Below are 13,943 nucleotides of genomic sequence, written 5' to 3'. Positions count from 1 at the left end.
TGACTGACCTCATGTTGCTTCCTGAGTTTGGCAGGGCACACACACACCTCGCTCGTGGGACAGGGTTTTGTGTTTGTGTGGGAAGGGTTTGGGAGTGAGTGGGCTACAAGAGCAGCTTGTGGGGCACCTGGTATCCAGCCAGGGTATCACAGACAGGCTGTGATGGTCCCTGTTGGGCCACACTTGGTGTGTTTTGTATTGCAAAGGCTCAGAAAGACCATGTGTCTGTCACTGCAAGGGGCGCTGAGGAGGCAAATACCACCTCAGTCAGTTTGCCAAGGCTTTCTGTCACAGAAAGGATCTTTCCATAGGATCTTTCATGGAAAATCCTTTCCTTAGGATTTTTTCTCCTGAGAAATTGAGAGGCCTCAGGAACAAAATGTAAACATTGATTATTTCTGCTGTGGAATGCAACAGGTGCATCTGTGATTGGTCCATGTTGGATGTTTGTAATTAATGGCCAATCACAGTCAGCTGGCTCGGACAGAGAACCGAGCCACAAACCTTCGTTATCATTCTTTCCTATTCTATTCTTAGCTGGCCTTCTGATGAAATCCTTTCTTCTATTCTTTTAGTATAGTTTTAATGTAATATATATCATAAAATAATAAATCCAACCTTCTGAAACACGGAGTCAGATCCTCGTCTCTTCCCCAACCCAAAAACCCCTGTGAACACGGTCACAGCTTTCCCTTCCAAAAGGGACACAGTGCAAACCCCGAGTGGGATGAGTATATCCAAGTGCTGACTGAAGAAATGCTTTCAGTTGTTGGTTCTGAACACCTAGAAGTATAAATCTAGAATAAAGAATAGTATGATAATAGAGATAATAATATTTTTGCATTCTGGTTATAAGAAGCTCTAAAGGTTACTGATATTAAGGGATATTAAAGAAACATTAAAATAGGAAAGTCAGGACTGAGAGGTGCCCCCTCAGAATTCACAGTGCCCAGTGTAGATCTTGCACTGCTCTTTGTGCCAGGCAAACACTTTGTACTGGTCTTGTGTGTGCTGTTGAGTGGAGAGAGAAGCAAAGACACTTTGGGGAGAGGGGAGGCTGCTCTGTTCTGGTGGTAGAGACTGAAGTGATCAATGGCAGAGGAACCAGAGGCTGAGAGATGCAAGGGTGCAGTTGTACAGGGATGGCACCACTGTGCTTGTGTCACTGTCCCAAGCTCTGAGACATCCCTCTTGGTGGAGTCTGGGGGTGAGAAGTGCCTTGAGGAGCTGTTCAGCTCAGGTGTGCCCTGTGCTCTCTTCCAGGTCAGTCTGACATGTCTTTTGAGGAGCTCCTGCGGGTGCAGAGTGATGCAAGGACCAGAGTGAGCAGGAAGGTGCCTGGTGGGAAGAAAACTGCAAAGCCTGCCAAAGCTACACTGAAGCAGCAACAAGGCAAAAAGGGGTAAAGAGGCTCTTTTGTGATCAAAAAAACGTGTGTGTGTGTGCTCTCTGCATTCCAGAAATTACACTGGGAGCTCCTCACAGCAGTGGTGTTGCCTTGGAGCTGGTATAGATCTCCTTTAATGTACTGGACAATAATGCCTGTCACTATATTTCATTTGGGAATGGTCTGGTGCTGTTTTCAGAGCTCTTAATATCCTGTTCTCTTCAAATCCCCAGCAGCCACCTGACAGTTAAATTGGCACTCACTGCCTTCATACCCTCTAAATTAAGGCACTTGTAACCCTTGGCATGGTGTGCCTCTCAAGCTCTGTGACAGTGTCCACTGTGACCTGAAATCATTGCCCTGCTGGTTCCTAAACCCCTTCCAGCTTATCAGTATCTTCTGCCTGGCTCTCACTGCCTGGACTTACAGACAATTGTTCTGCAATTCCATTTATCCTTCTCTTGCTGTCTCATCTGTGGCTTGTCCGTGTTCATTTTCCTTTATTCCCTCTCTACAGAACTTGCCATCACAGACTTTTCCCTGTATTCATCACAACAAAAGCTATCTTACCTTTTTACAGTTCTCCACAGGCCCCTACTGGTAACAGCAATACCCCTTATTTGCAGTAATTAGGTAGTATTCAATCCTCAGAGTGGCACCCAGTGATTTGAATGGGTTTCCTCTCTTACACTGGCACTCCCTATCTTATTTCTGAACCTCTGCTCAATGCACAAGCACAGAACACAAAATACATTTCTCCTGCCATAAAGACTTGGTTAGGATAATGTTTCTGCTTTACTTTTTACTCAGGACTCTGGGGGATTTTGTGTAGTGCAACATCTTCCCTCAGTGTCTCTATTTCTGCCACACAGTTTGCATAATTCTGCTTTTGTTTAATTCCTCTAATCCTTTAAGTAATGTATTGCTGGAAATCCCACATGCTTTTTCTCTCATGCTTTTGTTACGGAAGTGAGCTTCTTAAAGAAAGGGCTTCAGGGAGTTCCCTGGCACTGAGCTGTTTTCAGCAGTGACTCCAGAGCATTGTGCAGGGTTGTAGCCTCAGAGGATGTGAGAATACACTGAGCACTGCCCTGAGAGGGATTTGGAAAACCTGTGCCTGTGGGGTTGTGGCTGGCTGTGGGTGCTCTCAGCAGGTGTCCCTCGGGAAGTTTGCTGTCAGCATAAAGCTGGGAGGAGTAGCTGCTCCACAGAGGGCTGTGCTGCCATTCCATGAGACCTGGACAGGCTGGGCACAAAGAAGCTCCTGGAATCCAGCAATGGTAAGGGCAGGCTCCTGCAGAGAAGGACCTGGGTGTCCTGGTGGACAATGAGCTGTCCTTGGGCCAGCCCTGCCCTGAGGGACAAGAAGGCCAACAAAATCCTGGGCTGCATCAGGAACTGCAGTGCCAGCAGGGCAGGGAGGGGAGCAGCCTGCCCCTCTGCTCAGCCCTGGGGAGGCCAGTCTGGAGTGCTGTGCCCAGTTCTGGGATCCTCAGGACAAGAGAGACATGGAGCTCCTGGAGAGGATGAATCCACTAGAGGGCAAAAAAAACCCAAAAAAACATTAGGGAACTGGAGCGTCTCTCCTGTGACAACAGGTTGAGGTAGCTGGGACTGTTTAGCCTGGAGAAGAGATGATAAGAGAGGACCTTATCACTGGAAATATGTAAAGGGCAGGTGTCAAGAGGATGGTGCCAGGCTCTTTTCAGTGGCATCCAGTGACAGGACAAGGGGCAATACTGAAACACAGGGAGTTTCACCTGAATATGAGGAAAAGCTTCCTCACTCTGAGGGTGACTGAACACTGAAAGAAGTACTCAGTGAGGTTGTGGAGTCTCCTTCTCTGGAGATATTTAAAACCCACCTGGATGCAATCCTGTGCAATCTGCTCTAGGTGACTCTGCTTTAGGAAAGGTTCCTTCCACCCCCAGCCATTCTGTGACTTCATGAGAGGAATTATCAGTTCAACACATTATTGATGCAGGTGGTGGGTTTTCACTTGATACAGAGGAGCTGTTCCAGGTTCTTTGTAGGGTTGTTTTAACCACATTTTGATATATTTGGTTGTTGTAGCCTTCTGTGGCTTTTGACTGAGCCACCTCTTTGCTTTCTATATCATGGTAAGGATTGAGCTGGGAGACTCTCTTGTACAGTAATGTTCTTCTGAGGGTCCAAATGACCTCCCAGCATATCAGCTTGAGCCTCATTCTGACATTTGCTCCTCTTAAATCAATTTTTCTTGTTTCCAGGCCACTGGAGATGTCAGCCAAGAAGCCTGTACCTTTCCTGCGACAAGTGGTCCCTGTTAGGAAGAAGGTGGGTGCTGCCCCTCCCCAGCTCAGGACTTGCCTTAGTGCTGCTGACAGGGCACACACTTGGGAATGGGGCTGCTGCAGATGGCACAGGCTGCTTCTGGAGGACAGGGCTGGGCCATGGGGAGTGCAGACAGTGACAGTGTTTCCCTGGGGAGAACAATGGGTGGGTTGGAGCAGCTGCAGGTTAACTTGAGAGTTTGTGACCCAGATGTTTCCAGAAGGTGCAATGACAGCCACCAATGACAGGTCCACTACAAACCATGGTCATTATTCTAATCTCAGAAGTTCAGATGTCCATTACTTTCCAATCTGAATCTAACTTTTGACTTATCATTGCTGGATCATTGGAATATGGTAATTTCCACAGTGAGAGACCTCTTTGTCCCACCCTTTTTGCATGGCCTGACCCAGTTAATCTGTGAAAATCTGGATAGGTATGAGTTCCCAAATCCATCACCTTGACAACACACATTCAGCCAGCTCTTGGTCTGGGAGTTGCAGGTGTTTGACAGCAGCACTCCTGCTGTTATTCTTGGCTATTCCTGGGTGGCAGACTGGCACATGGAGATGTCTGTTGCATGATAAATTTGATGCAGGCATGACTTTGGGGATGCCACCTTGACCACTGTACTCAATCTTTGCCAACTGCAGATATTTCAGTGGTGGGAGCATAACATTGCTGGGGAAAAAAATTGGCTGATCCATGAAGGGAGAATCAGCAGGCTGTTAACAGGATAACAATGGCTACAGCTCTTGCCTTCCTGCTGACAGGTCCAGAGAGACCCTCGATTTGATGACCTGTCTGGAGAGTATAAGCCTGACATATTTATGAAGACCTACAGCTTCCTGGACAGCATCAAGCAGCAGGAGAAGGAGGTGATGCTCTGTGCCTGTCCTTGCCTGGAAGAACCTTGCTTGGCAGGGGCTACTTCAAAGGCTTTTCACAGGGGAGGGGACAGGCAGGCAGTGATGCAGCTTTCTGCTCTCTTCTTCTTCAGATGGTTCAGAAGCAGCTGAAGAAATGCCGGAATGTGGAGCAGAAGGAGAAACTCCAGCGGCTCCTGAACCGTATGGTGAGTTCAGTGAGCAGCTCCTCTCTGGGGAGCATTGGCAGAGAGGATGTGTCACCTGAGCTCTGCCTCAGTGCTGACACAGGCCATCCTTTTTGCACAGACACAGCAGGAACAGGCACAGAAAAAGCAGCAGAAGTTGAGAGAGAGGGAGCTGTCTTTGAAAAGACAACAGAGGGAATTGGCCAAGCAGGGAAAGAAACCTTTCTTCCTAAAGAAATGTAAGTACTTGGAGTAAGCATGCTGCAGGGGCATCTAGAGGGAGAACTGCTGGCAGGAATTCAAGCTCTGGGAGCAAGGTGTCCATACCATCCCACACAGCTGTGGGGGAATTGTTCCAGTGCTGCTGCTCAAGGGAGAAGCTGGACCAGGGAGGGAGAGGTGGGAAGGGGCTGCTCTGTAGAGATGTTTTGGGCTTCACTTTAAAACTCAACTTCCCTCTGCTCTGCAGCTGAGAAGCGGAAATTGGAGCTAGCTGAGAAGTATGCAGAGCTGAAGAGGAGTGGAAAGCTGGAGAGCTTCCTGAACAAGAAGAGGAAGAGAAATGCCATCAAAGACAAGCGCCATCTGCCCTCACAGAAGAACTTGTGACTGTTGGACAGTCGTGCTGTTGTCTGGCACTGGCTCATTCTGCCTTGGCCAGGCCTGGAGGATGGTTATCCCTCTTCCCAGGACCTGCCTTCCAGTGTGCAGTGATGCTGTAAGGCAGCAGAGCAGGGGCTGAACTGAAGGAACTACATTTTTTTTGTAGCTGAAGTATCTGCTTTGCTTGTGGTGTAGATCATGCCTGGGTGGTGACAAGTGTGTCATGCAGATGCTGATGGTGATGACAGCTGTCTTTGCCCTTGCACCTGCTCATTTCCAACTCCAGCAAGGAAAGCCTGAGTCCTGCCCTGCGCTGCTGGCTCTACTCCAGGTTCTCTCAGACTTCCACTGAGGCAGAAAAGGATGTGGGACAATCCCTGCTCAGAGCAGCAACCCTGACTTCAGATCAGGTTGCTCAGGGCTGCTTTGGTGGGATCTGGTAATGTCCAAGGACAGATGCCCTCACCTCTCTTGGCCTCTGCTCTACTGCTTCAGGTTCTCAAGATGGAACTTTTTGTTCCCTCATCCAGGAACCTGTTTTTACTTTATTCTCACTGTCAGTCTGTTCCAGTCAAAAGTGTTTGACTTTAGGGGAGTCAGTGCCTCTCTCCAATATCCCAACAGCCCTCTTGCTTCTCCTTGTTCCTTTTTTCCCCTGTCTGCCATGGCTGTGCTGACAAGGGGATGGCCCAGGTAACCCCAGTGTGAGAGGTCAGAGTGTGCTGTGAGAGTGCCTGGGCACAGCTGTGCCCTGTGGGTGGCCACAGGCGTTTGGGGCCTGGGGAGAGCCTTGATGGGAGCAAAGCATGGAGCAAGGAGCAGGTCAGCCAGCCTGAGGGTGTTGCTGAACCACTTAGCTCCACTGTAATTCCTGTGGGTGATGCAAGTTCTGCTCTGGTGAGAGGACTTGGTGGAACTGGGGGAAGGCAGTAGCCATGGGATAGCTTGGCTAGAGACTGCTGCCAGGGCCTCGTTGAGGGGTCCTTCCTCAGCATTCCTGACTCCCTGTGTCCCCATCCCCTGCTGCTTGTAGGTCTGGTGCAGCAGGTGCACCCCCAAAGTGGTTCTGCTTTCCCCTCCTGCCCCTCTCCACACGCTCTGCAGACACCCAGTCCCACAAGGCCCCCAGAAGAGGGGGGAGATCTGCCTGCTGGCAGGGACACAGACAGGAAAAGGCTGCAGGGCTCAAGTCTTTTATTGCAAAGAGGGAGATACAAAAAAAGGACAGTCACCCCTTTTTGGGTCCCCCCAAGCCTGCAGCTGGCTGAGAGGGGTGACAACAGAGGGAGGCCCAGGCCTTGCTCCCCCTGCATGGGGACCTCAGCTCACAGAGTGGGGAGCAGGCTGCTGCCAAGGACCACACTGGAGCCAGGGCCAACCACAACAGAAAAGTGGGTGACCCACTGTGTCCCCGTGCAGCAGCCTGGCTGCCCAGAGAGCAGTGCTGCACAGGGAGCACTGACTGGGAGCCTGGCACAGGGTGGGGCTACCTGGCCTCACCCAGACACACCTCATGGCAGGCAGCCCTGGCCTCGTCCCCTGCTCTGCTGTTTTACCAGGTGGGCTGCTGAGCTTCCAAACTGCCCTGCAGCCTTGCACAGGGTGCTGGGGTTCCAAACTGCCCTGCAGCCTTGCACAGGGTGCTGAGGTTCCAAAGTGCCCTGCAGCCTTGCACAGGGTGCTGAGCTTCCAAACTGCCCTGCAGCCTTGCACAGGGTGCTGAGGTTCCAAACTGCCCTGCAGCCTTGCACAGGGTGCTGGGGTTCCAAAGTGCCCTGCAGCCTTGCAGAGGCTGCTGTGGGGGCCCTCACCACGTGCCCCTCGGGGCCCTGAGCGGTTTCACCCAGGGAAGGAGGGAGCAGGGTGGTTCCCCTCTGTCCAGGCAGGGAGCTCCACAGCCTGCCCCGGGTCTGTGGCTCCGGCCAGGCGTGGGGATGGCCAGGCTGTAGCTCCTGCCGCCCCGTCACGTGTTGTCCTGGGCCAGCTCCTCGGGGCAGGCAGGCTGGTCCCGGGCCTTGCGCAGCCCCGAGGGCGGCTGGGCCGGGGTGCTGTGCTGCGGGTCCGGCCCCGGGGGCGCGTGGTGCTGGTGCCGCTGGTACTGCACGAACATGCAGACCTTCATGCCGATGGCCAGCATGTTCTTGCCCATGAAGATGCTGGAGACTCGGGCATCCCTGAAGAAGACCATGTTGCTGCCTCGGATGAAGATGGTGGCGATGTTGACGGTGAGCATGCTGAGCATGGGGTAGAGCATCATGCGGTGCGGCACGATGCCGATGCCCTGCATGCTGATCTCGCACAGGGACACGCAGGGAAGGACCAGGAGCAGGATGTAGCAGTAGAAGAACATGATGCCCTCAGCCCAGAGGGGCAGCCCTTTCTTCTGGGGCTCCCACAGGTTGGCCTGGATGTCCAGCACGTCCAGCATGTCCACAATGACCCAGAAGAGGCGGTTGCGGAGATCCTCCTTCTTCTTGAACGTTCTGACGTACTCCATGTGCTCGGTGGCCACCAGGAGCACGTAAAGAGCTGGGATGCAGATGGAGAGCAGCAAGGTCAGCGCTTTGCGGGCGATGAGATCCAAGCTTTTCCGGTCAGCTTTGTAATTCTGGTATACAAAGTAGACTTTGATCTCCAGAACGAAGACGTAGAGGAACCAGAGGATCATGGCGTATCCTCGCTTGGCTGTCTTTACCTCTGCCCCAACCCAGATAGCCACGTAGCGGAGCACCAGCAGGAAGCAAATGTCACCCACTGCCACCATGACACAGATGCCCAGCTTCCTGGAGCCCTGGCTCTGCTCCACCAGGTAGGCATCCATGAGGACGAGGCTGGTCATGATGAGCACTGTGGAGAGGCACACATGGGGCTTGCTGACAGGTGGTGGGGGAACCATCCTGCACAGAGGAACAGGCAGGGTCATCAGGAAGTTGCTGAGATTTCCTAGTCCCACCCTTGGGCCCCCTTCTGCCACCCTCTCCTCAACAGCTGTGAGTGGCTGAAAGAAGGGAGGGAGCCATTCCTAGATTTCTCCCATCCTATGTGCCTGGCTTGTTCCAAACCTGCAGATTTCTAGCCAAAGAGCTCCTAAGACCGACCAGGCCATCCTGGTGGCATGTGCTGGCTGAAAGCCAGCTCCTGGGAAGTACATGGTGGGGCAGGCTGGACACGGGACATGTCAAGCACTTGGGATCCCACTGCCTTTTCTGGTAGCTCATCACACTGACTAGCCTCTGCCACCATGAAGGGTACATGCCTTATTTTCCATGGGATTTCCCTGCTTTTATTTTCCCCCCACAAGGCAAGCTAAGACTAGACTTATGTGTTTAACCCAAGCAGGCCCTTAAATGCTATGATCCAGGACTGCTTTTTTTAGTATCTTTATTTTTATGCACAGCACAAGATGAAGCCTGGGTTTTTTTAGCCTGGCTGTCTTGTGGGGTGGGAGGGAAAAATTGGCCAGATATTCAGTTTCCTTCAGGTTCATACCCCCAAGAGATTTGCCCAGAGCTATTTGCCAATGCCCACCCTGCCCCAAAACCATAAAGCAAGAAACAGCACCATGAGCCCAAAGCTCCAGCACACAAGGAGCTCTGCAACAGGCCCTGAATTTCTGTGGGATGCTCAGCTTTCCTGGGCTGGGGCAGAGCAAAGCACTGTCCCCAAAAGCTCCCTGCCTGCCTTGTGTGGCACCAGGGCTGTCAGACCCTCCCCCTGACCGAGCACAGCTGCAGGCAGCTGCCTTCAGAGGCAAGGAGTGAGGACAGAGCTGGGGCCTCACCAGGCAGAGAAGAACTTGGCAGCTGCTCTGGAGGGGAGCCAGCCCCCCGGATGAAATGGAGGATGGAGCTGGGCTGATGACTGTGTGGCACAGCGCTGCCCACGCCGAGCCCGCCTCCGCCACGCCTGGGCTGTGCACGCCCGGGACACCATCCTGCTCATCCAGGGGGCAGCGTGCAGGTGGCACCTGAGCACCGAGCAGGATGGAGGCCGCACGGTTCGTGGTCAGCCCCGCACACGGCCTGACACTGATGGCACAGGGCGCTGGGCACAAGCTACCTGAACTCCTGCTTTTTGGCCTTTGAGGGAGCAGGCGTCCGGCGCAGTCGTGCATCCCTGGGCCCAGCAGCATCCTGGCACGTTGCGGGAGGCAGCGAAGCCTGAACCTGTCAGACACAGGTGCCTCTCAGGGGGAGGCAGCACAGGCGGCGGGCACGGGGGAGCCCGTGGATGTGGCACATCTGGAGCATGCCACACACCAGGCGGGGGGCTCACCCCACGCCTGCCCGAGCCTCTGCGGGGGCTGGGGATACCCCGGGCCCCGGCCCAGCACGGGGCTCAGCCCCAGGCGCCCAGGAGCGGGGCCGCCCTGCCGAGCTCCGTGTCCCGGGAGCGCCGGCCCCGCCTGCCCCGAGCCCCCTGCCCACAGAGCGGCCGGGCCTGCCGGGAACAGGCGCTGCCCTCCGGCCGCGGGGCCCGGCCTGCCGCCCCCCCCGGCTCCCGCTTACCTCGGGCGGCTCCCCGGGGCTCAGGGCGGCGGCGGCGGCCCCGGGCCCGGCGCGGCATCGCCCGGCGCGGCCCGGCGGCGGCAGCGGCGGTTCTGCGGCGGCGGCGGCGCTCGGCCCCTCCCGGCGGGCGGCGGGCGGGGACTGCGGCGGCCCCCGCCTCACCCGCGGGCCCGGCGCCGCCCGCCGCTCCGCCGGCTCCGGGCACCCCGGCCGGGCTCGCTGCCGCCCCGGGGCCACCGGCTGCATGGCCACCCTCTCCAGCCCCGGGCAGAGCCGGACCCCGCAGGGCCGCAGCCCGGCAGAGGCCCCGGGCGAAGGAGCGGGAAGCCTGGCAAGGATGTCTGCCCTCCGGGAGGGACTGGGGCCGCGACCGCTCCTTGCTGGGGGAAGAAGGCAGGGGAAGTATGGGCTGACACCGAGCTGTGCCGGTCTGCAGGGTCCTGGAGAGCCCCAGCCTCGCCCGGCTCTGGTACAGGTGGTCTAGGGAAGCAAAGCAGGCCAGGGAAGGCAAAAGGTTTCCATGACATGGTGGACATACTTCTCTGCAACTGCTCCTCTATTAGCCTGAGCAGCTTTTTGCATTTAACTCCAAACTTTCTTCTAAGTGATTCAGGTGTTAGCTACACAGGAAAGGTTTTTCAGTGTATTTCCTCTCTGGCTTTGAAATGCTCATTGTAGATACGTGTATGTTGGAAGACGGGGAAGTTCTAAGATCTCTGGAGGTGGGCTATGAGCAAAACCAGGCATAGACCTAAGTGCAAGTGACAGAGTGCCAGGGGAGGTGCAGCCCTCCTTGCATCCAGCTGCTGACAGAGTAGCTGTAGGTCCCTGTTGGATCTAATGTCCTGGGACATTGCCACCAGGAACATATAAATCTAACCTGTGGTGTCCTTGGGCAATGGAGACACTGGGCCAGCTTAGCTCATGTGTCCCACAGTGGGTGTGGACTGGTTGATGCAGGCAGGTGGAGGGAGCAGAGCTCTGGGTTAGACAGCTGCAACAAGGTAAGGAGTTTGGCTGTGGGAGCATTCTCCTAAGCCAGGAATAAACAGCAATCCCAGCAGGGAAACAAAGCAGCCAAAGCAACTTGCCTCCAAAAATGAAAGGAGACCTTGCAACTCGAGTGGAGAGCACTGTGAGGCACAAGAGGGCAAGCTGACACTGCAGAAATCTCCTTCTTTTCCCCAGGACACAGAAGCACTGGCTCTCCCTATCCCAGCAGTCTCCTGCAGGATGCAGGAAGAGCAATGGGCCTCTGTCCATGCAGGCACCCAGGGAGGGGGACACCACAGAGGTATCCACATGACAGAGGTGAGAGAGGAGTGCTGGAGGAACCTACTAGCAATGGGACTAAAGACAAGATGATTCATCCATGAGCTGGAATCATAAAACCTCTGAGTCTCCACTGGAGACTAGGACAGGAGGTGACAACATTTGTGTGGGAAGCAGTAAAGAGCTGCTTTGACAAGGCACATAAAAATCAGGAGCCAGAGCAAGAACAGATACTTGTGTGCTTCTCTAGAACACGATGCTGGAGCTGGGGTGCCAGAGTTGGTGTGTGGATGCACCTGTGTGATGGATAAAATGGAAGGGAAGCAGAGAGGGTACACCAGGGTTCACAGCTGCTCTCTGGCTGCTGCCAGCTCCAGACCTGGGTGGAGAAGCATTTTCAGCTTAGCCCATGAAACCTGCACTTTCAGTGCTGTGAAAAATGTGTATTTTATGATTAACTTTTTGCAAATATTAAAATGAACATTATATGTGTTGTGTTAGAAAGTAATGCTGTATTCATTCTCTTAAGTACTGTGTTCAATAGAGTTTTAGGTTATAAAAAATGTTAAAATAGAAACTATGCTATGTAAGATACTTTTTTTAAAGAAGACTTGCAGCAAGACAGCAGCCACAGGACACCCAAATCTTTCAGAGAAAAAGAATTTATTGCCCTCTTGTCAGAAGAAACTAACTTCTTCCTGCCTTGAAGGCACTGTTAGGATTCAGAGGAAGAAGCTGACACTGACCAGACAGAATCCTGTGTTTGAATGGAATTTATGCATCATGTATGAGGTGTATGAATACACAACAGGCTGTTGCTTTTAAGGGTTAATCCTCTGTTAATGTGGGTCCGTTTTCTGGCTTGTGCTGCCCAGAAAAAGGCACCCAGACTGTCCATAACTCTTTGTATTTATTGTCTCATATTGCCCTAATTCAAGTTGTCCAAATTATTATTACTCTAATTATATTACTATTTTTATAACCCTTTTATTACTGTTAAATTTTTAAAATTTTAAAAACAAGTGATTGGCGTTTTTCACAAGTGCCATCACTGGCACTGAAAAGTCCCTTTTCAGAGATGGGGAAATCCATCAGTCGTGTTAACATCCCCAAAGGGGAGCTGTGGGAAGCAGAGGAAGTTTGTCAGCAAGGAACAGCAAGCAGTGGCTGTAATGGAGAAAGGCAGGCAGTGGCCTGGGGACCATGCTGAGAGCTTCAGCTGTGACACATAAAAGAAAATAAGTAAAAATAAGCTTTTCTGAAGGCACATTTCAAATGGGTTATCTGGATGCTGAAGAGCATTTCCCTGATGTCCTCAAGGATCATATCCACAAGGAAGCAAACCTCAGCAAGTGGCTGGCACACAGAAAGGTCTCAGCATAAGAGGAGCTGGGAAAGCAGCTGAATGTGATGACAACTCTACTAGCCTCTGTTTAAGCTGGAAGATAACCAGGATTTGGGACTTGCAGTGAAAAACACAGGATAATTTTGATCCCAGAGAGTGGGAAAGGCCATCATGTGTGGAAGAGCACAGCTGTGGGTAGGTCATGCTGTAGGCACAAAGTCAATATAACATGAAGACAGGAAAAAAATGAAGAGTGGGCTGTGCAGACATGCCCCCAAATAAATAAAGCACATTGAAACAGCCTGAGAACAAATATATAAATATAAATTCATCTGTAAAAAAGCCAGAAGGCCAAAAACCCCAAGTGAGCTGCAAGAAGTACTTGAAGGGAACTGGCTGGAGGGAAAGAGACAGAGAAATGCACCTCAGTCCCACTGAACATCCTTCCAGGGGAAACACAGCAGAAAAGAGGAACCTCATCAACCAGAAACTGCAAGTGGTGGCTGTGACAGCTAAAGACCATTTATGACCTGGGGACCGTGCCCTGAGCTCCAACAGCTCTGAGAAAGAATCACAAATTGTAAACCATGGCACAGCCCCAGGGCAGAGCAGAGGTGGCTGGAAGTGATGGGCATCCTTCAGGAAAGGGGGAGCAGCAGGAATGCCAGCCCTTGGGAAGTGCCTGGAAGGCAGTCACCTCAGCAGGCTGCCCTGGGCTCAGCAGGGAGGTGCCTCTGGTCTCCTGGAACTGAAAACCCAGAGCACTCAATGCTATAAAAGTACCCACAAATAGCCAGGAATGGTGACTCAGACTAGAAAGCAAATGGATGAAAGCAAACAGCTGGGGAGGGACTGCAAGGGGTTTTCTCAGGGTTAATCATGACCCTACATCTAGGAAGCTCCTCTGGAGCAGGCAGCTGCTTTTGGGGAAAGGCAGTGGTGATACCCAGCTGAGGTCAAACAATGGTGGGTGAAAATGCTGTGAAAAAGGCCATGACCATTGTGTGACTCTCTCTGGCTGCAAAGCCAAGGTTTCCACATCAATTGGCAGAATGCTATGAAAATGCAGCTCATCCTTGGTCCAGCTGCTCTTACACAAAGGCCTCTGCTAAGATCCCCTAGAAAATGTTCTTAGAGAACCAAGGCTGTCAGCAAAGGTCCTCTTGTGCATTAATGACCCACTTAAAGGAAAGCAAATGCATTAAAGCAGCAATCAAGCTGTTTTGTGAGCAAGTCAGGAGGTCTGGGCAGCTCTGCTGTGATCCATGCCATTTATCATGTGCAGAAATGGGCTGGGAAGGTGGGCAGGGAACGAAAAGTAAAAGCTTGATGATGTTTCAGATTGTCCATCTAGTCAAACTGGAATCTGGTGTGAATTCCCAGCACGTTACTAACCATCCTGAACCTCAACGGCAGGGCAAATGTAGACCTGACAAATGCAAGTGAAAATAAAAGGTGCAA

At 52.6% G+C, this 13,943-nt stretch overlaps 2 protein-coding genes across 2 annotated transcripts; one reads left to right on the top strand and one right to left on the bottom strand.

Moving 5' to 3' along the window:
- Positions 1-1,995: 1,995 nt before the first annotated feature.
- On the top strand, positions 1,996-5,988 carry RRP36 (ribosomal RNA processing 36). The gene is made up of 6 exons (XM_063152641.1): positions 1,996-2,667; positions 3,637-3,703; positions 4,474-4,578; positions 4,701-4,775; positions 4,876-4,993; positions 5,224-5,988. The coding sequence occupies exons 1-6, from the start codon at positions 2,618-2,620 to the stop codon at positions 5,361-5,363; spliced, it is 555 nt and encodes a 184-aa protein (XP_063008711.1). The 5' UTR covers positions 1,996-2,617; the 3' UTR covers positions 5,364-5,988.
- A 546-nt stretch (positions 5,989-6,534) lies between these two features.
- Positions 6,535-9,489, bottom strand: LOC134416235 (transmembrane protein 121-like). The gene is given in 3 exon segments (XM_063152639.1): positions 6,535-8,254; positions 9,417-9,454; positions 9,457-9,489. Coding segments are annotated over 3 exon segments (1,005 nt in total). The 3' UTR covers positions 6,535-7,320.
- Positions 9,490-13,943: the final 4,454 nt, after the last annotated feature.

Source organism: Melospiza melodia, chromosome 3 (genome assembly GCF_035770615.1).
Source record: "Melospiza melodia melodia isolate bMelMel2 chromosome 3, bMelMel2.pri, whole genome shotgun sequence".
Taxonomy (NCBI): Eukaryota; Metazoa; Chordata; class Aves; order Passeriformes; family Passerellidae; genus Melospiza; species Melospiza melodia.
The sequence above is the reverse complement of the archived record's forward strand: the minus strand, read 5'-3'. Positions and strand labels throughout refer to the sequence as shown.

Bases quoted from the DNA above. Each gene is read 5' to 3' on its own strand.
- RRP36 (XM_063152641.1), top strand. From the start codon at position 2,618: ATGAGACCTGGACAGGCTGGGCACAAAGAAGCTCCTGGAATCCAGCAA. The intron at 3,704-4,473 runs GTGGGTGCTGCC...TCCTGCTGACAG, and splicing joins TGGTCCCTGTTAGGAAGAAG to GTCCAGAGAGACCCTCGATT. The intron at 4,776-4,875 runs GTGAGTTCAGTG...CTTTTTGCACAG, and splicing joins AGCGGCTCCTGAACCGTATG to ACACAGCAGGAACAGGCACA.